Here is a 21642-nt window from a genome sequence, read left to right on the forward strand (position 1 = left end):
TACACTCCACCTTCATAGGTTGTGAGTGAGAGAAACTTGTTTTGTCTCCTGTCATGTGCTTGGAACAACCACTATCGAGATACCATGTGTTGTTCCCCCTCACTCCAACCTGCAAAAATCAACTAGTTGTTAGTTGTGGAACCCCATCTTTCGTGGGTTCCTGTTCTTGACTAGGATTTGTTTTGACAACCCATTTTTTCTTACTTATTGTCACATTTTTCCCAATCATCTCAGATTTTATGTTGACATTGATTTATGTAATGACCTACCTTGCCACAATACATACAAATTTATCACTAGGTAGATCAACATATTTCTTTGTCTTGTTCCTTTTCTTGTAGTTTTCAAAACCAAGACCTCTTTTGGTCTGTGGTTTCTCAATCCACTTAGGAACTTTCATGATTTTGCCTCTGTTCCTTGCGACAACCAGTTCCTTTTTAAGATTACAGATCTGTTCCTTTAAAAATTTTTCTCTTTATTCAATTTTTCAATCTCAGATCTGTATCCTTTCAAAGGGTTGATCTTATATCAAAGGAACTCAGAACAGGGACAAATTCCTTCAAGTGTGAAATCTCTAAATTAATTAGATAATTTTCATTTTTCAAACTTTCATAACATTCTTTGATTTTTAAGTTTTTATCAATAAATCAAAGAATCTTGTTTCAACATCTGTTCTCATTTTCTTAAGCCATTCTATGTGTTCCTTGCAGACTTTAGGCTTGTTCCGTTTGTTACGTTTTTCACGTTCATCTCTACATTCAAGAATTGCATCATAAAGAAGATCATATATTTCAGCCTAGTTTTACCATCTAGTCTGACTCAAGCCATGTTGACTTACCTCAACTTTTTCTTCATCTTCTTTTTCGTCAGTGTTTGCCATGAGGCAAAGGTTTGCTGTTTCTTCAGTTTGTTGTTCCTCTTCTTTCCGTCTCTGAATCTCCCCAAGCAGCTATCATAGCTTTGCGCACATTTGCCTTAGAGAAAGGTGCTTTTGATTCTTTGTTCCTTTCAGCAAAGCGTTCCTTGTTCCTTTCTTTGGTTTTGTCATTTTCCCAAAGAGGACATTCCTTGATGAAGTGATCTGTACTCCCACATTTATGACAAGCAGCTTTGTTAGAAAATTTCTTAGTTTTACCTTTGAAGTTTCCATTCTTCATGTTCCTGTACATCTTTCGAAATTTTCGAACCATGAGGGCTGCTTCTTCTTCTTCGAGTCCGAATCATCTTCATCATCTGCTTTGAGAGCAATTGATTTTGATTTGGAGCTTTCACCATATTCAGTATCAAGGTGAAGCTCATGAGTCATAAGTGACCCTGCCAGCTGTTCTAAGTTGAACTTAGTGAAGTCTTTTGTTTCTTGAAGAGCAGTGACTTTAGCCATCCATCTGTCCTTAGGAAGACTCCTAAGAACCTTTCGAACCTGTTCCTCAGATGAAATAAACTTTCCAAGAGAAGCCAACTCATTATAATGTTAGTAAAACGAGTAAACATGTCTCGGATGCTTTCTTTGATTTCATGCAGAACAGTTCATATTGATTCATAAGTAAATCAATTTTGATCTTTTAACTTCATTAGTTCCTTCGTGGGTTACTTCTAGTAAATCCCATATTTGCTTTGCGGATTTGCATCCCATGATCCTATTATGTTCATGGGGTCCAAGTCCACAATGCAAAGTTTAATAGCCATGGCATTTACTTCCATTTTTCCAAAATCAGATTTGTCATAATCAGAGAGGGGTTTAGAGTTACCTCATTTTTGTCATTTGTAGTTGTGACTTCGAAATCACCAACTTCAATGACTCTCCATACCTGATAGTTTTCAGCTTTGATGAATATCTCCATGCGGTTCTTCCAATAGTTGTAGTACTTCCCATTGAACATAGGAGGCCTTTGAGTGGAATAACCTTCTTCAAGTTTCTCGGTGGTATTCATTGTTCCTTGGATCTTTTTCTCAATAGGGTTTCCTATCTTACGTGAGTTCTAGCTCTGATACCAATTGTTATTTCCCTAGGAACACTACAAGAGGGGGGGTGAATTGTAGGTGTAGAAATAAACGTAACTTTTTGCGGAAATTAAAACTTAAACGAATAAACAAGCTAAGGAACACAAGGGATTTTTACGAGGAAAAACTTCTTGGGCCCAACAAGAAGAAACAACCTCGACCACTAGGGATTTTAAACTCAACTTTCACTAATTAGGCCAAACAACTTTGTTACAACCTAATTCTAACTCGAGCCACACCTTGAGTTCCTAAACTCAAGTTCCTGAGCCACTGTTCCCTTAACAGAGTTCCTCTCAACTTCACTCGAAGTTTTCTCACACATACAAGCTTACTCAAAGCCTTCTCTCTTACAGAACTTCACTCAAAGTTCCCTTACCCCAAAAACCAAAATACAATTGATCGAAATAAGCTTAGTGGAATTAGAGTAAGAAAGCAAAGAACAAATGGCTATTATGAGAGAATGAAGGCACTGACACTTAATTAAGTTAAACTCACTTAATTACTTAGTCAGACACACTTTGGAACTTATCTAGACTTCATATTTATAGTGACATAACAAGAACGTGGGAGTTAAAATCGAGTTCATGTTAAGTCCATTAACCCATGATGTTCCTTCCCCTAAGGAACACGTTTCATCATGTCCCATGATCCCATGATCTATTGAACGTGGATAATTTTAGCCACAACTCCTAAAGATTAGGATTCTTGTTTTATCCGAAAATCAGTTAAACATAAAAACAGATTTATTATTAAAACTGAATTTTTAATCTTTAAGAAAATATTATCTTTTAAACAAACTCTTTATAAAACCGGATAAATATTTTCTTATCTTTGTCGAAAAACAAAATCTTTTCTTTAAAAAGATTTTCTATTAAAACTGATTTTCACTTAGGAAAAACTGGTTCCAATTATTTAGGCATGACTTACTCAATTACATAATTGTACCGTTATATTACTGCACGCCTAAGTCTAGTTCCTTTACCTTTAACAGATTCGTTTAGTGCCACTTAGTTTGTTCCTTAGAAAGGAACAAACTCTCATTCTCAAATAAAACTGCCAATGTTCCTTACCATCCTTACTTTGTTCCTTTACAATGGAACTAGAAAATAAAACGCCTTGCTTTTATTCTTCTTGATCCAATGCTTGCTCCAGTATCAACTTATAGAAACTTCTTTACTTAGCCTTTGAAATCCTCTCTTGACTTCTTCCTTGACTTCGTATTCTCCTAGTTCCTTTCATTGATACCTTAAAAATCATACACTTAAATAACTCATTAGTTCACTACTTAGTTTGCATCTTTGTTTCTTTGTCATCATCAAAACTAGGGTTCAACAGATTCATTTATATTTAGGTGAAATTCTAGCGGAGTCGTAAAATATAGTTAGGAAATTTTCTTATGAATAATCCCAACTATGTCCGTTCTGCCAATATTAATCTCAACAACTTATTATCTTGGTATAATCCTAACTATTACGTCTAATTCACAATATTAGTCCTTAAACTTGGTTAACTTGTTATAATGATGATTAAGAAAGTGTAATTTGTTAGTTTAAGATGTACTTTCTGTTAGGAAGACAAAGTATTAGTATGTATTGACCCAATAAATTCTAATTCTGATTCAATTGAGTTAGTTGTATAGTTTAAGGACCAATATTATGAATTAGACATAATAATTATAATTATATCAGAATAATAGATTGTTGGAATTATAATTGATAGAACGACTATAATTGAGATTATTCATGTGAATTTTTCCTATCATTTATTCAAAAATGTAGTGATATGTAAATAGTGCATATCCTTACTTTTAGTTATCCTTTCTCCGTATAGAGTTTCAATTTTCATCCTCCCTCGGTCCCTCCAAAGTCGCTATCCTAGTTTCTCTTTCTAGTTTCGGCGCAAACCTTCAAAATTCTCAGGTGAGTTGATTCATTCTCTTACTGCAACACCGAACTTTACTATCAATCAATCACCCTTTAAATACCCAACCATACTATGAATCTATCACCCTTAATCTGCAACACCCAACAATTGCAGTTCAATTTATGCTCCAATTTCTGTGAGTTGGCTCTCTTAACTGTTCATATGCTTGAAATTCTTCAACAATAATTGCTTCGTATATATATAGTTGTTTCCTCTTTTTATCCTGGTTGAAAGTGCATTTCTATTTTGATTGAGATTTTACCCTTTTCATGGAGTTAGTTTTTGTTGAATCTGTTTGCATTTTCCTTTTCATTTCATTTTTTGGGCATCTCTGATTTTGTCACCATTTGATTGTTGTGGTTGTAGGAGCCATACTAATTCAATTTTAGCTGCACTTCTTATGTTTGCTGAGTGGTTAGCTGGTTTGGTAATTGTTAAAAGCTGTTCATTGAGCTTCATCAACTGTAAATAGTCGCGGTTGCTGGTTGTGGTGATTACATTTACAATTTCGGATTCTCTTTTGAAGATGTAATGCTTGCAATATAAGGTGGGTTCTATTTGAGTTTGCTGTTTTTGTTAGGATTACACTCTGATGATAATAATAACTTAAGAAGGATCATTTAAATTCTATGAGCATGCACCTTATAGATATAATAGTTTCGTGTTTAATAGGGTTGCGATAAAAGGCAGTCTACTTGCCATTGTGTGCCATAAACTACAGGAACTGTATCTTGTCTAGGGGAGTGGACGCGTAATATTTCTGAATTGCATGATGTAGTGTGAATCCTTTAGCAAAGAAGCCGATTTTTCTTTCTTGTTCACATTGTCGTCATGATAAAGTCCTTTTAGTAACTTCCCATTTTGTCATATTTCTTATGTATCGCAACTCATCACTGCAGTTATGGTTCTCATGTGAAGTTTGATTATGAATTGGGGATTACAACATGATACTTTTTGTCTCAATCTGCGGTTCAACAATAAATGAGGCTACTCTATGTAATGGGGATTATGTAATTTTTACAGAACAAAATAATATGAACACAATGAACACAGAAGAATTATTTCACCATTGATCTACTGCTTTTATTTTTATTGTAAGAGAAAGAATAGAGAGATTCTTACAATAAGATGATGAGAGGTTATTTTCTTACAAAACTCTTCTAGAGAGAGATACAACTTTTATACTAGTTGTTATTACAGAAATCAGTAACTAACTGAATCAGAATTAGTTAGCTGGGAAGTAATCAGATGCTACGCAGAGCTGGAATCTTCTGTAGGTGCAGTAGGTAATGTAGGTGGTGATGTGGCAGTGTGACAGCCAGATACTGTTATATCAGTTAGCTTATCACCCCCCCTCAAACTGGGCATGGGAGAAAACATGCCAAGTTTGGACAATAACTTATTCATCTGAGCAGAAGGTAATATCTTTGTGAAAACATCAGCCAGCTGATCTGATGTAGGAACATATGCAAGATGTAAAAGACCTTCCAAAACCTTGTCCCTGGTGAAATGAACATCAATTTCAATATTCTTTGTTCTTTCATGATGAACTGGGTTTTTAGCTATGTAGATTGCACTTTGATTATCACAGTGCAAAGTAACAGGCTTGAGGTTAGAAACACCTAACTCCTCCAGTAGCCTAACCAACCAAGTGACCTCAGAAGCTGCTGCAGACATAGCTCTGTATTCAGCCTCTGAAGAGCTTTTAGAAACTATGTGCTGTTTCTTAGACTTCCAACTCACAGGAGAATTCCCAAACAACAAGATATAACCTGATATGGATCTTCTGGTATCCAAGCAAGCTCCCCAATCTGAATCAGTAAAGGCTTGTAAAGTAAGAGAATCATGACCTTGTAAAAGAATACCTTGAGTGGGAGTAGAAGCAAGGTATCTGAGAACATGGTTAACAGCTTGAAGGTGATCCTCTCTTGGGGAATGCATATATTGACTTAGGTGCTGAACAGTAAAAGCCAAGTCAGGTCTGGTATGAGTTAGAAAATTAAGTTTCCCCACAATACACCTGTAAGTGGTAGGATCAGGTAAAAGAGCTGAATCTGTAGCCTGAAGTCTGAGAGAAAGAGGGAGTGGAGTAACAGCAGGTTTGAAGTTGGGGTTACCATACTCTGAGAGCAACTCTTTAACAAATTTAGTCTGAGTTAGAGCAATGAAGAATAGCTGACTTCAATACCTAGAAAGAAACCAAGAATCCCCAAGTCTTTTATGCTGAAGACCAAATCAAGATGTTGCTTTAAAGCTTGGATACCAATGATGTCATTGCCAGTGAGTAAAATGTCATCCACATATACAGCTAGAATGAGAATGAGGCCATTAGAATGTCTTGTGAACAAAGAATAATCATTCTTTGATTGATGGAAACCTTGTTTAAGAAGTTCACTGAGAAGCTTTTGAAACCATTGTCTAGAAGCTTGTTTAAGTCCATATAAAGACTTAAGTAATCTGCAAACTTGTTTGGAAGTATTAGGCACACCTTCAGGAACTGTCATGTAGACTTCTTCACATAAATCCCCATGTAGGAATGCATTGTTTACATCTAATTGGAAGATGTTCCAATGCTTAGCTGCTGCCAGGGCAATGATGCACCTTACTGTTGCCATCTTTACAACTGGACTGAAAGTTTCTTCAAAGTCTATTCCATGTTTCTGGTTGTACCCCTTGGCAACTAACCTGGCTTTAAACCTCTCCACAGAGCCATCAGCCTTGAGCTTTATCTTGAAGACCCATTTGCAGCCAATGGGCTTCTTATCAACAGGTAATGGAACCAAAACCCAAGTGTGATTGTGAGCAAGTGCAGCAAGTTCCTTATTCATAGCCTCAACCCATCTAGGGTCCTTAGCAGCTTGTTTATAACTTATAGGTTCTTGAAGAGAATCAAGAGTAGCAGTGAGAGCAAGAGAAGGAGTAAAACTAGCCAAATTACACCAATGAGATGTAGAAATGACAGTGTTACAAACATAGTTCTGTAAGTGAGAAGGTAAAGTTCTCTGTCTGGTGCTTCTTCTTAAATCATCAGTAGGTGGGTTGGTAAAAGAAAGAGAAGAAGGGGAAGAAGATTGAGAGATAGAAGAAGAGGGAGAAGAAGCAGGGATGGAAGAAGAAGGTGATGTAGTATGGAAAGTAGCAGAGGTAGAAGGTGATTGAAAAATGTCAGGAAGGTCAATGTATGGTGTGAAGTCTGTAGTTGTGGGTAGGAAAAATTGAAAAGTGGGAGTTGTAGTTTGAAAGTGATAAGGAAAATGTTGCTCATGAAACACCACATCCCTAGAAACAATGATTTTCTGAGAAGGTGGATGTAACACTTTGTAGCCTTTTTGTCCAGGTGAATAACCAATGAAGACATGAGGGACAGCTCTGGGATCTAGCTTAGTTCTATGTTGTTTAGGTGTAGACACAAAACAAAGACATCCAAAAACTTTGAGATGAGAAAGAGAGGGAGGAGTGTCAAAGAGTTTCTGATAAGGACTGATATTGTGAAGAACAGACAATGGCATTCGATTGATTAAATGTGTGGCACAAAGAACACACTCTCCCCAAAAGGACACAGGTAACTTAGCTTGAAAGAAAAGGGCTCTTGCTGTTTCAAGCAAGTGTCTATGTTTGCGCTCCACAACTCCATTTTGTTGTGGAGTATCAGTGCAACTTCTATGATGTTCAATGCCTTTTTCTTGAAAAAATAGCTTTAACTGACCTTCACACAACTCTTTAGCATTGTCAGTTCTAACACACTTCACCACAGTATTGAATTGTGTTTGAATGTAAGCATAAAAAGAAGTAAAAATGGGGACAACATCAGATTTATGAACTAACATATGAACCCATGTCATTCTTGAAAAATCATCCACTATTGTGAGAAAAAATGTACAGCCATTATGTGTGGCAACTTTGTAAGGGCCCCAAATGTCTAAATGAAGCAAATGAAAAGAAGAAGTAGTTTTAATAGAACTAAGTGGGAAAGACAATCTAGTTTGTCTAGCAGATGGGCATATTTGACAGATTTCAGACAAAGAAAATTTATTAGAAAGACTAGGATGGACATGATGTAACTGAGAAAAAGGAAGATGACCCATTCTAAGGTGCCAAAGCTTAGCTTCAAGTATAGTAGAATTGGATGTACTTGAAGAAGAATGAACATCATCACCAGTTGCAGAGAGAACAATAGGTTTTGTAGTTGAACATCCAGGTGAAGGAGTAACATAGTAGAGACCTTGGTGCAGGCTACCAAGAAGCTGAGTTTTCATTGAAGAATTCTGTAACACACAATCATCACCATTAAAAAGTACAGAACAATTCATATCATTGCAGATCTTAGGGATGGAAACCAAATTAAATTGGAAGCCTGGCACATACAGAACATCATATAATGTTATTGTATCTGTGAGTTTAACTGTGCCCATGTAATTCACAGCTACTTTAGAACCATTAGGAATGGTTATAGTATTTTCACTTGCATCAATGGATTTGTAATCAGCAAAACAAGATAGATCATAACAGATATGATCTGTTGCACCACTATCTAGTATCCAAGCATGTGGAATTGCAGAACTAGAAAAGCAAATTTTACCTGCCACACATGCCTTCTTGGTTGGATTGGAAGAAGAGACTTCATTGGAATTGCTTGCAGTGTGTTGATCTAACATGTTCATGAGCTTGTGATATTCTTCAGCAGAGAGAGTAACATCAGGTTGATCCATAGGATCAGAATTACAATCTTCTTCGGTATGCACAACAGCAGCTACACGCTTGCCCTTGTCATAAGTATCCTTGTGATAACCACCCTTATCATAACCATTAGGTGGCACATAACCAAGCTTAAAGCATCTCTGAACACTATGACCAGGAACTTTACAATGATCACAATAATAGTTCACATTTCTCTTTTCAAACCTCCTTTCATTACCAGAAAAAGATTTGTGATATTGAGAACCAGGATTAGAGAAGTTTGGTTTGGGTGTTCTATCATAAGTGTGCTCATAAGGCCTCCTTTTGTTCACCATAAAAGCCATATTAGATTCTTCAGTAGGCCTAGTAATACTAGAGGAAATTTGTTTATGTTTTTCCTCCTGAACTAGTAACCTATAAGCATGTGTGACTGCTGGTAGAGGTTGCATCAACAATAAACTACCTCTAATGACCTCATAACCATCATTTAACTTCATAAGAAACTGGATTAAACGCCTATCTTGTTGAGACTTAAGCAATTTCTGTGTAAATGTGCATCTACAGTTGCCACAATCACAGGTAGGAAGAGGATCAACTTCATCAATATTATCCCAGACTCTTTTAATGTTTGTAAAGAACAAAGAAATACTATCAGTACCTTGCTTCATGTCATCAAGAGATTGCTGTAAAGCATATAAAACAGCTCCAGATGTTGCACCAAACCGCTCTTCAAGATTCAACCATATTTCTCGTGCTGTGTGGAAATACAACACACTTCGCGCCAAATTTTGATCCAAGACTCCAAGAATCCATGAAATCATCATTGAATTACATCTCTCCCATGCTCGAAACTCTCTTGTACCAGGTGTGGGTTTATGAATTGTTCCATCAACAAGGCCTAGCTTATTCTTAGCAGATAGACTGATCATCATCGACCTTTTCCAATCAGTATAAGCTTCTCCATTGAATTTTTCAGAAACTAGCTTAATTCCTGGGTTATCAGAAGGATGTAAGTAAAATGGAGAAGTAGGATCCTGTGAAGGATCAATTGTTTGTTCATTTCGTGAACTATTCTCACTAGTTTCTGCCATTTGATGATTGAAATGTAGAAAATGAGATTAAAGAAACAAGAATTTAGATCAAGATTCTGGATCAATTGAAGAACAAACACAAAATTTCAAGCAAAAAACGCACAAAATTTGAACAAGTTCTGAGAAAAATGAACTTGAATCAGAACTAATCAGAACAAGATAAACGAACTGGAAAATTCTGAACAACTCTGAGAGAGAACGAAATTTCAACTGAGATGAAGAAGACCTGGAAGCTCTGATACCATGTAATTTTTACAGAACAAAATAATATGAACACAATGAACACAGAAGAATTATTTCACCATTGATCTACTGCTTTTATTTTTATTGTAAGAGAAAGAATAGAGAGATTCTTACAATAAGATGATGAGAGGTTATTTTCTTACAAAACTCTTCTAGAGAGAGATACAACTTTTATACTAGTTGTTATTACAGAAATCAGTAACTAACTGAATCAGAATTAGTTAGCTGGGAAGTAATCAGATGCTACGCAGAGCTGGAATCTTCTGTAGGTGCAGTAGGTAATGTAGGTGGTGATGTGGCAGTGTGACAGCCAGATACTGTTATATCAGTTAGCTTATCAGATTACAATGTAGTTAATACTTTATGCCCTCCACCCGATCTCAACCTTGACACTAGCTATTTTCCCTAGCTTTGTTGTTTCGACTCTCAGATTTATGCTGTAACACAAATTTCATACCTCAATGGATTTAAATAGTTGCATATGATTAGGACTGGTTCAGAGATTTCATGTTCGGGTTGATAATATAAACCTAACTCATCCAAGGAACGAGTTGGAAAGCTCAACCCTAACCTGGCCTTTCCATTGAACGTGTTACCCATATAACCCAATTAATCATAAATTCATAATTATCATTATCTAAACTTCATTAGTTATCTTCTAAAAACCTAGATGAACAAAGTCACTAATAAAAGTATGCAGGTTTTGAGACAATTACCTATCTTTCGAACTTTCTATGTGCTTATTTATTTTTATCAAGTTCCACATTATTGTTTTGGGATTTATCTATATAAAAGAGTTAATTGAGTGAAACTAGGTTATATTCAAGCTGGAAATGTCGATCCTGTTGTATCCTTTTTGAATGGGTTTCAAAATCCCAACCATGACTGTGCAATTTTTGTGTGAGGTTCAAGTTGGGCTGTTGGGTTGGGTCAACTTTTACCGGCCTTGATATGGTCTTTGAAATATGATTAGAACACTGTAAAAGTTTGCCATATCTTGATTAGGGGCTTATACTAGTCCAATGCTTCTTAAAATTCATGTAACATGACCTCCTATAGCTGCCAAAAAGGGACTTATGAATTACTATCTATTGGTTTGTAGATCAGTAATCGTTCCAGTCTTCTAAGATGGATTGAGAAAAGTTGGCCATGTTCATAGTTGAGGATGACTCACCCATAAAACATACATTATATACGAGAGACATATTAATCATTTCCAGCCTTCGATGTTATCAATTGAAAGTTCTACAAGTGTAGTGCTCTTTTTGTTTCAAAATATCTGGTCACACACTGACCTACCAAATACTGAATTGAACTGAGCACCCAACTCAAATCCACATTGAAATTGAGGATCTTGAACTTGATTTTTCAACTGGAAATCCAAAGAAATATTGCTAAAAGGTACTTTGAAAAAAGTTATGGCTTATTGTGAAACAAAGGTAGCAATAAAGAAAAATAACTTATGATCAACCTTAACTATACATTAATACATTATATTGATTTGGATATATTTGATAAAAACACAGATTTGTGGACCATTTAATACCAAGTAATTTTTTATAGAACCTTAGCTCTCTCCATGAATGCAAGTAGTCCTTATCCTCGAACTTGTTCCACATACCAGGATGTTTCCACACTAGCAACCCCCTCGACCTTTTCTTAATTTGCTTCCTATCAAGCTTTTGTGGTCTTCTATTTTTCTACTTACTTACCAATTTTGGCCTTTTAATATGACAGCAAAATTAAGCGCAGGGATTTCAGTATTGATGTAAGCATGGAGGCTGACAGGTACCTCTATTTTAATACGTGTGTATCTAAAGTGACTATGTACTCTTCAGTCCACGTGAAGGAGGTATTTAGCTACCTATGTAAATGAATTTTAGATACGTCTCATGCTTTCCATATATAGGCATATATATGGAGAGGTGCCTTCAATAATGCCATGTACATAATTGTATATACTGTAAGTTCTGTTGGACCTAGAAATATCTTTTAGGTCATTTGTGGGCTGATTGTGCTACTCCTATACCTTGCAAAAGGAAATTAGATTTCTGAAGCTGTTTCTTGTATCGAAAACAGATAAATTGGTTCTATTAAGGGCCAATGCTTTCTTTTCGTTTGAGAGTTAAATATCCAGAATATATGGAGATGTTGATATGTATCATATCATTCATATGTTTACTTTATGTTCCTGGCACGTTAGATTTCTTAACTCTCTGTGTATTTTGGTCTTATATCATCACTCTTGTTCCACTATCTTACTTCTGAAACATGAGTTTTGGAATTGTTCTACTTTTTAAGCTGTAAGCAACTTACTGCAGTAATCTTAGTGTTCTGATTGTAGATAACTAGTTATTACTGATTAATATGTTTAAGTATGCTCTGGTTATTACTGGAATTCTCGGTTATGGAAAACTTTCCGGTTGGATATAGATGACTTTGTGTCGCTCATTTGTTCACTCATTGAATATATGTATATATGTATACTGTAATTATTTGTACCTCAATGTCAAAAGTTTGTAATTGATGAAAATCTGAGCCACTGCTGCAAAATTTATAATACATTCCTTCTATCCCTATTTTATTTTTTACTATATTTGTCTGTCCCAATCCCAATCAGTTTCCCATGTACCTTAACTCGGAAATCCCCACTTCCACCCCCCATGTGACGTTAGACTCAACTTTATTCTACTACAATTTCTCTCATTGCATTGATTCTTTTTCCTTTTACAATTCTGACACTTCTTACTAGCTCTCCTTTGCAATTGTTTATTCATGCAAACGACCCACCCCCTACTAGTTCTTTTAATGTGTGTCGATACCTAAATTAAAGAAGATAATGGGGCAGAGGGAGTATCAAAGACTTTTTTTCGTATCAGAAACAATTATGTTTCTTCTGTTAAGCTTTTTTTTTTGGCATCAATGTGAATTTTGGAGCTCATCAGTGTAATGATAGTGAACAGTGATTTTATTGAGTTTTTGATGGTATTCTCTATTTGAATTTATTGTCTTATAATTCAAATAAAATCATAACCATTACATAAACTATTGAAAAGAAACATTTGAAGATTTATGGTACTCCACTCAGCTCTCATCTTGGATACATTTTTGGATTGATGAAAATATATGTGAAATGAATATGGATAGATAAACTAAATAAATATAGATGTGGCTTTACTCTATGCTTATCCAATTCATTGTCATTGCTACAAGCAAATAGCTTGAATTATTAAAAATTGTAATTAACTAGTTGCTTAGACTGAGAGCGGTTTTTAACATAGAGGTTTGCTTCTTACATCATCTTAATGTTCTATTACAGGTTAAATCTGCCAGACACATCACTTGTTACCATAGACTTATTGGGGCATCAATTGCAATTTTCTCAGGTACACTGCTGTTTTCTGTCTAGTTTTGCAAACACTCTTTCTCCACCCCTGGTACCCAGGAACTATCACCCATGTTTGCACTTGTTTGTAGATCAAATTTTCTTTGATCACTAGATTGATGCTATAATGCTTAAGCGGAATAACTTTTCACAAACTAACCCTGCCTTTGGGGCCCTATGCCTTTTTTTTACGGTAGGTAGGATCATAGAAAAAAAACGCGGTCGCGGTCGCGTTCGCGGTAACGGTCGCGTTTTCGCGGGAACGCCCCGTAACGGCCAAATAGAACGTTTCGCGGCCGTCGCGGTGTGACTTTTTTGGAAAAATTCACATAAGTGGCAATTTAATTTTGTTTTATGTTTTTTTCTTTAAATTGTGTCTAATAGTATTATAAATGCACTCTTTGGGATATTTACAAATATATTTTAAATTTATTCATTTATATAGTTTGAAGTTCAAAGGTTTAGTACTAACAAAAAGTAAAAAGAAAAAAAAAACCCAATGGTTTATACTTTATTGTATATAGTTGTTCACTGTTTGAGAGAGATAGGAGAAGAGAAGAGGTGTACTACTCTTAATTGTGATGTGGTACAGCTGCACTGCTACTTTTTAAATATAAAAAAAGTACAGCTGTACTTCCACTTTTTAAATAAAACATTGCTTCAGTTTTTGGTTCACGTGGTACCATGTAAAAAGTAGCAACTCTTAGATGAGAGAAAAGCCCCACGTTACATCTCCGATTGCCGTCGCCGGAGAAGACAACCGGCGGGAGATTCAACACCATTTGGCTCGCCTCCGTCCCACAAGTAAAAGCCCCATCAATTAATTTCTTTTTGTGATGGATCTTGTCGTCAATTTCTAGATCTAGGGTTTCTCCTTCTCCCTCTTTCGCTTCTTCTTCTTCCTTTAACTTTTTTCAGAAATAACGGGCATTCTTTTATAAAACCCGTTACAGAACGCCGTTCCACCGTTACAGAACGGTATCGCGGCGAGTTTGGTGTGAATTTCAACTCCCGGCGTTATAACGGCATTTCTCGGAACGGTGGGTCTGAAATCCGTTACAGAACGGCCGTTCTGTAACGGAACGGGCGAGTTTTTGATCCCTGGGTAGGATTGATGCTATAATGCTTAAGTGGAATAACTTTCCACATACTAAACCTGCCTTTTGGGGTCCCTATGTCCTTTTATTACGGTAGGTAAGATGCAGGACGATACTGTATTAGCAACCTCTCGCGAGTATATTCAATTAGGTGAGACTCATTGGGAGTGAGGGGAGAAAAAGGTAAGGAAATTCCTCGCACTCAAGAAGCCCCTAGTGAGGTTTTGATCCCATGACCTTTGAGTCATGAGGCCAAACCATTACTAATAGGCCAAGCCTTGCTTGACGGGGACCTATGGTCTTGCCATCGCCCAATAAGGAGTAATTTTTGTTGATATGGATACACTTATACTCAGAAAGCAATGGTCTTTTTGATGTGGAAATCACTCTTTAATACTTAGAAATACATTATTCCCTGAAAACTAGAGTGCTTTTTGGTTGACTTAAAAACGATCATAAATGTGGAAAAGGACTAACTTTTCATGGTTTAGTGGTGCAGTGGATTAAGCGCGCAAATATAATAAATAGTGAAGCTAAAGTACTGCAATTTCTATGAAATGGAAAGAGTAGAAGACACTAATTCAAACCGTGTAGAACAAAATTGGGGTTACAATTGTAGTTCACACATCAGTTGCTACAGTGTTACTAATGAATGCGTCCCCCAAAACTTATCTTAATATATCTCTCTGGCCAATGCTTATATAAGAAATATTGCGTTGGTTCACCTAATGAATACATCATAAGCATTCAGTGTGAAAACCAATAATGGCTTTGTCAACTTACGTGCACATCATGGAATTAAAACTCTCCCGTTCCGTTACAGAACGGCCGTTCTGTAACGGATTTTGGATTTGCCGTTCCGCGAAATCCCGTTACGGAACGCCATAATAAAATTCACGTACTTCTCGCCGCGTTGTCCGTTCCATAACGCGAACTCGCCGCGTTAGAACGATTTTATCCCCGTTACATCCGTTCTTTTCAAACATTGGCCAAATTTTTTTTATGATTTAATTATATAGTTGAGGATATATGATATTCTATTAGATTTGATTATATTGTGTTGTAATAATGCTTCTTAAGCTATAAAAATGCAAATAAGGTTAAAACATATTAATGTGAGTTTTTTTTAAAAATTCACGCCGTGTCGGCCGCGAAACGTTCTATTTCGCCGTTACAAGCCGTTCTCGCGACAACGCGACCGTTCCCGCGAACGCGACCGCGAGCGCATTTTTTTTCCCTGGTGCACATATAAGGGTGAATTTCGAGTGTAGCCGTCCCATGAGCTCTTTCTAAATTGCATTTTCACTATTGAGAGATTGATACAGATCTAATCTATTTAGAGCTTAAGGGAACACATTTAATGTTGCCAGCATTAGTTGACGACTTAATGAGTAATTGAAATATGTTTGAGACGTAAATTGGTTTCTGCACTTTAGTTTATGAAATAGATTTAGCTATCCTGATCAAGAAGCAGGTCAAGGAGGAAGAAAGAGAGAGAAGATCAAAAGAGGTAGTAGAAGATAGATTGTAATATATTGTAATAGCAATTGTAGCTTACAAAACTCTAAGTTGAGTGGCTCAGCTATTTCTCTGTCGTTGCACTTTCTCTCAATATAACTAACTTGTTAACTGAATACTCCTCACTACCCACTACTTGATTTTGAAGGCATTAAATAACACCCTACAAGAGTGGCATTTCCCACCTTGCCCTTTATTACACCTTGCTTAAGTTACTGGATTGGAGGTTTGGGCTGGACTTACTGGACATGCTGATCCATTAGAGTATTTAACCTTCTCCAGTATCCAGCCTTCATATTTACTTTTCTGTGCTCCCCGTCTTTGATGACCCATTGTTTATTTTCTTCTTTACTGTGACAGGATCCAAATTCCAATCATTTAGGAACTACTGTATGGGATGCATCAATGGTCTTTGCCAAGTATCTGGTATAATTCTCACTCTTCTGCTTATTTCTATAGAAGTTCAATGACGTATTTGTGATGCTTGTGCTTGTTTGCATCATTATTTGGGACATAAGGTTGTTTCATTGCTTCCTGGATTTAAATCGTATCGTTGTATTATTTCGATTGTTCCACCTTGACAATTCAGAACATGTACATATAACTCGAATAAACCACCCTTCTGATGCTCTTGGACTTCACTTTGGGAAGAAGCTACAACTGCCTACATGTCTATATCCTGAAAAATCGTTTGATTTCTAATTTACATGCTCCATGTACTTTCATTGGAAATATTGCTGGAATCTCTTTCAAATTCTAGGGGATGTCCTGGAGACTGCAAGTATGGTTCTTTGGCTGCTCCAAGTTCATGGAGACTGCAAGTATTGTTCTTTGATTCCTGCTCACATGCATGCTGCTTGATACATGAGAAATGAACCATCAATAATGCTTCTTCCAGACACCTTGGTCTTTTATGTACCTATCTCCGTTCATAATTTTATTTGTATATATATTTTAATTTGGTAGACCAATATGTATATCTCTAGCAGAACATAAAAATATACTTCCTCCATTATGAAACAAATGTAACACTTCTCTCAAAAGCGCTCACATAAAATGGAGAAGTGTTACATTTATTTCAGAGAGGAAGTATATAATCCAGCAGTGTCATCTCATGGATCCGATTATCTTGCATTATCTTAGGAAAGAAGTTGGCTTTTGTTATAGCATTATAATTGTAGGTTCTCCGTGTTTAAAACTTCTACTTGACAAGCTATGATTGCATAACCTCATGAAGTGTAGCTTGGTATCCATCTTTATCCACTATGCAGCTCGCTTAATACAGCTAAAAGATGATTTTAGTCATAACTATTAAAAGAGCCAAACTTCAGAGCTGACTAACCAATGATCACTAAGAAAATACTATGCTGCCTGGAAAGTTTCTTTAAGAATTAGACATGCAATGAAATCATTCAGATCTATAACTTGGTAATTGAACATCCAAAATAGCTTGAGAATAGCTAACTCGATCTTTGTGCCTAGCGAACCCCTCATCTGGAGATGTTTGCAAGTCTATAAGTAAGCCTTGAGAACTTCATGTTTACCTTTAGTCATAGCCCTAGGTGGCCAGAGCACATTACCGCGGAATATTTGGAGACCGAGACCAATAGACATCAATTAAGCACTTTGTATGAAGTCATCATTATATGGTCCTGAGACTAGTAGGAAGGGTTCTATATTTCAAATTTTAAGACAGACTTATCCTGGGCCAGTAAAGAGACTCGAAAGTCAAAAATAGTCGACATACTAGAATGGAACATTGTTGGCTGAACAAGAGACGTATGACTTAGAAAATAAGATCTCCGATTTGTTGTCGACATTACAGTGTAGTAGTACCCATCCGCAAGAAAGCCGAAGAGGACAATTGCTTTGCTTACTGTTCATCACCTCGGACATTGGTGACGACAAATGAACGAAGTGTCCCAAGATGGTAAAGGACACGAGTGAACAGATCCAAGGGAGAGTTAAAACCACTTACCCTCCCTTTGTTTGTACTTCATAGCCGATATGATGATAAGATATTCTGGGAGACCATAAAGAACAATTGTTATGAAAGGAAGAACATATCAGGGGCTCTAGATTGTTACTTTTGCTTAAGCTTTTCTATTAGGAACTGTAACGAGCTGCATTGAGCTCTCTGAAAATGATCAGTCATCATCGTAGCCAATAATAATTAAGAATCTTGCCTTTTGTCAGCATCATTTCTCTTACTAGGATATATGTGAGTCCTCATTGAATGGGATCCAAGCCAGCAAGCCTGAGTCATCAAAAAATGAGTAACGCAAGTATATAGTTCACAATTAGGTAATTTTGAGCTTTTACAATGAGATTTGAAGAGTGAGAGTGTATTTCGTGCAGCTGAACAATCATTTAAAGGTACAAGACATCCTTGTTAGTTTTCGGTTTGAAGTCCTCTTATGCATTTTTGGGTTTGTAGAAGTGACAATTGGATACGTTAGATTGCTTAGCATAGGAGTTCGGAACTTTTTTTATCAGCTTTGTTTGATGAGCTAATAGGTGAAGTGATCTTTATTTTTAAGAGAAGAGGTGAATAGCTGCATTTTAGTATATACGATTTGACCTATAGACGAATATGCGAGCATGAAATGTATGCTTGCATTCTTCCATAATTGTAACATTAGATTCTTAATTTGTTGTTGCTTAAGAGAGTGGGGAGTTCTTTTCTCCGTCTACTGTTACCATGGACCACAAATGTTCAACTTTACTTTGAGTTTACTGGATTTTGTTTGTTCCTGAATTTGTCTAGTAATTAGCATGGTATGGCAGCATGTGACCTAAATGTATGCTAGGCTTCTGCATCTAATGACGGATTGTGAGATGCATTCCATCTATGCATATGCTCGGCATTTTTGAAGGATAATACAGCAGATGAGGAAGATTTTGCACGGCTTTTGCCTTCTATATGTTTGGGTCCCAGACCTAATATGATCTATGCTCTTCGCTCTTAAGGGAAAAGAATTAGCATATGGCTTATAATTTCATGTACACTGAGTCATCTGGCAATGATTTTAAGATATTTTCCCTCTTAAATTTCTGGTAAATTTTCAGGAAAGGAATAGCAGGAAAGGGAGATTTTGCCTTTCTAAACTCAAAGGGAAGCGAGTCATTGAACTTGGGGCAGGTTGTGGAGTAGCTAGCTTTGGTATGTTAAACCTGCTTCAAGTATGTCTATCCTCAATATTTGTTGCTTGCCTGTGCCCTCTCACCAAATTTCAAGTGTCATTGCTTTGAAATTTACAATGTCTTATTTTTTCCCCATTCCTGGTCCTTTTTCTGACCAGGGATGGCAATGTTAGGATGTGAAGTGGTCACGACTGACCAAAAAGAAGTTCTACCGCTGCTACAACGAAATGTTGAACGTAATATTTCAAGGATCATGCAGGCAAATGCTAATTCAGGTAACTAACAATATAGAATATACTCAATCTGCTTTCTTCTTTGTGGTTTAGAATTTCGCTTTCTGATCTATTTGCTCCCTCTTCATTTGTATTAATGTTCTGTGACACTGGATTCTTCATGGAGTTATCACTTTTATTCTTAGCTACTTTATTGTTATTGCTAAACTTACTGGAGTTTTTACTGTAGATTCATTTGGCTCTATCAAGGTTGTGGAACTGGATTGGGGAAATAAGGATCATATACAAGCTGTTGATCCTCCATATGATTTCGTGATTGGCACTGATGTGGTAGGTATTTTTTTCATATATATCTTGTTTGAAGATGATATCGAAGTAATTAAGCTTATGACTGATAGTAACTGGTGGAAACATATTGGAGCTGTGAAACCTTTTAGTTTTGGGAGTGTCAAAAACACGGAAAATGTTTTTGGTGGTGTAAATTTAAATTCAAGTTCTTAGTCTCGGAGAATAAATTGGTGAATTTATGTGGAACATTGATAGGGTAAAGTCCTTCATACTACTAGAGCATGGGATTTCGCTACATTAATTCATGATTATTGAAACAAGGCATAGGCAATGCTAATTACATGCTTCTTAACATGATATCATTCCAGTTAACTTCTTATTCTTGTAGTTTACATATATATGGCCTCCTTGGTTCTAAATTTCGAATGTTTCTGTTTCCATAACTGCATAGAAATATATTCCAGAGGCACTTTGATCAGTTGATGTAGGCTCCGTTTGGTAAGGTGTAAAACATTTTCTTGGAAAACGGTTTTCCTCTATTTTCAAATTTACATTGTTTGGTTTGCAAAGGAGTGTAAACCATTTTTCCTGGGAGTAGAATATCTCTCCCAATGATGGAAAACCATTTTTCCTTCAAGATGAAGGGAAAACTATATTCCTTCCTTTTCCTTACTTCCCTTGTACACTTCTCTCGCTACCTCGTTTCTTTCCCTTCCATTTTCCTTTTTTCCGTCATTTACTTTACATGGAACCAAACAATGGAAAACTAATTTTGCAACTGTGTTTTCCATGAAAATCATTTTTACATTGAAAATGTTTTACACCCAACCAAATGGAGCCGAAGTGCTAGCACCAATGTGTTAAAGATTAATCTGCTTAGTAGATCTTTACACACAAAAGCTCTAATATGTGTGGATTCTAGGTTTATGCAGAACATCTCCTTGATCCACTGCTACAAACTATATGTGCTTTGTCCGGACCACGCACCACCACTGTGGTAAAGAGGCTCTTCAGAGTTTCATATTTAGTATACTATAAGAATCATTCGACTCGGTTAACCAATAGTTGTTTTGGTTTTCTCTGAACAGTTGGGCTATGAGATACGTTCAACGAGTGTCCACGAACAGATGCTTCAAATGTGGAAAAGCAACTTTGATGTCAAAACTGTTCCAAGAACCAAGGTATGTAACTCTATTTTCCAGGAAAATTGATAGCTACCCAAATACCCTGTTCTATGAGGATCTTGCCTAAATCAAGGTCAGGGGTGGGATCAAAAGTAAATAGCCTTACATCAGAATTGGATAGAGGCTTTTGTAGCCGTTTCTTTACTTCCTCCAATTGGGAACACAGTGTCCTCACAGTTTAAGATGCTTAGAGTGAGTTGTTCTAATGGTTGCAGATGGACATAAAGTACCAGCATCCAAGCATTCAGCTTTACCTAATGGAACCAAAATGTTCCGGAAATGGTTTGGCAGCAGACCATATAAAAAACCAGGCTTCCGAATCTGTGGAGAGAGGATGTAGCCAGACCAGGGATGGAACAACCAGTAGGGTAGATGAAGTTGAGAGTGAGAAAGATAACAGAGGTTGCTCGAGCGCTACAGGACTGACAAATCAAGAGCTTACTGACTGGGAAGTCCGAAGATGTGGGGCCATGGCTGCTCGGCTTCTTCGTGATGTCAAAATTAACTAGAAGTTCCATGCCTTGTACACTTCAGTCGTTACTATTGTAGATGGAGCTTCTGTGTTTCTTTAACTCCATGAACCAAAGAACAGAATATAATTATTTAGTGTCATCTGTTGAGCACACAAATGGAACTCATATGTTGTCTCTGCTATGAAAATCAATCTCATGTCATTGATAAGATTAACCATTATCAATGTCGAGACACAGATTGATTGAGTTTGTAATCTTGGGTGTATTGACTACAGTAGTCCAGAGTTATTTGGTCAAGTTTATGTTTGACCTGTTTAGTGTTGGAGTGGATTCATAAAATTTCTGCAGATCGCCTTATGTTAGGAGATTGATTCTGTTAAAACAG

The 21642-nt window shown here is 36.5% G+C and overlaps 1 protein-coding gene across 5 annotated transcripts; it reads left to right on the plus strand.

Annotated features, from left to right (window-relative positions):
- Positions 1-3787: 3787 nt before the first annotated feature.
- LOC104902890 (uncharacterized) lies at positions 3788-21604 on the plus strand. Of its 5 annotated transcripts, none has more exons than XM_048636897.1 (11): positions 3788-3920; positions 4291-4471; positions 11673-11741; positions 13255-13321; positions 16296-16361; positions 19005-19098; positions 19238-19354; positions 19542-19642; positions 20523-20597; positions 20689-20781; positions 21000-21604. In XM_048636897.1, the coding sequence occupies exons 3-11, from the start codon at positions 11710-11712 to the stop codon at positions 21291-21293; spliced, it is 939 nt and encodes a 312-aa protein (XP_048492854.1). In that variant the 5' UTR covers positions 3788-3920; positions 4291-4471; positions 11673-11709; the 3' UTR covers positions 21294-21604. The 5 variants fall into 5 exon arrangements, with proteins under 5 accessions (XP_048492854.1, XP_048492853.1, XP_010689122.2 ...); XM_048636896.1 differs by having other exon boundaries at positions 3827-4060; XM_010690820.3 differs by having other exon boundaries at positions 3827-4060; positions 11673-11723.
- The last annotated feature ends 38 nt before the right edge of the window (positions 21605-21642 follow it).

This window comes from Beta vulgaris, chromosome 9, assembly GCF_026745355.1.
Source record: "Beta vulgaris subsp. vulgaris cultivar EL10 chromosome 9, EL10.2, whole genome shotgun sequence".
NCBI lineage: Eukaryota > Viridiplantae > Streptophyta > Magnoliopsida > Caryophyllales > Amaranthaceae > Beta > Beta vulgaris.

What these genes read in the sequence shown, in the direction of transcription:
- LOC104902890 (XM_048636897.1), top strand. Translation starts at nt 11,710, where the DNA reads ATGGAGGCTGACAGGTACCTCTATTTTAATAC. An exon ending in ATCAATTGCAATTTTCTCAG is followed by an intron (nt 13,322 to 16,295) that starts GTACACTGCTGT and finishes TTACTGTGACAG; the next exon opens with GATCCAAATTCCAATCATTT. An exon ending in TGGTCTTTGCCAAGTATCTG is followed by an intron (nt 16,362 to 19,004) that starts GTATAATTCTCA and finishes GTAAATTTTCAG; the next exon opens with GAAAGGAATAGCAGGAAAGG.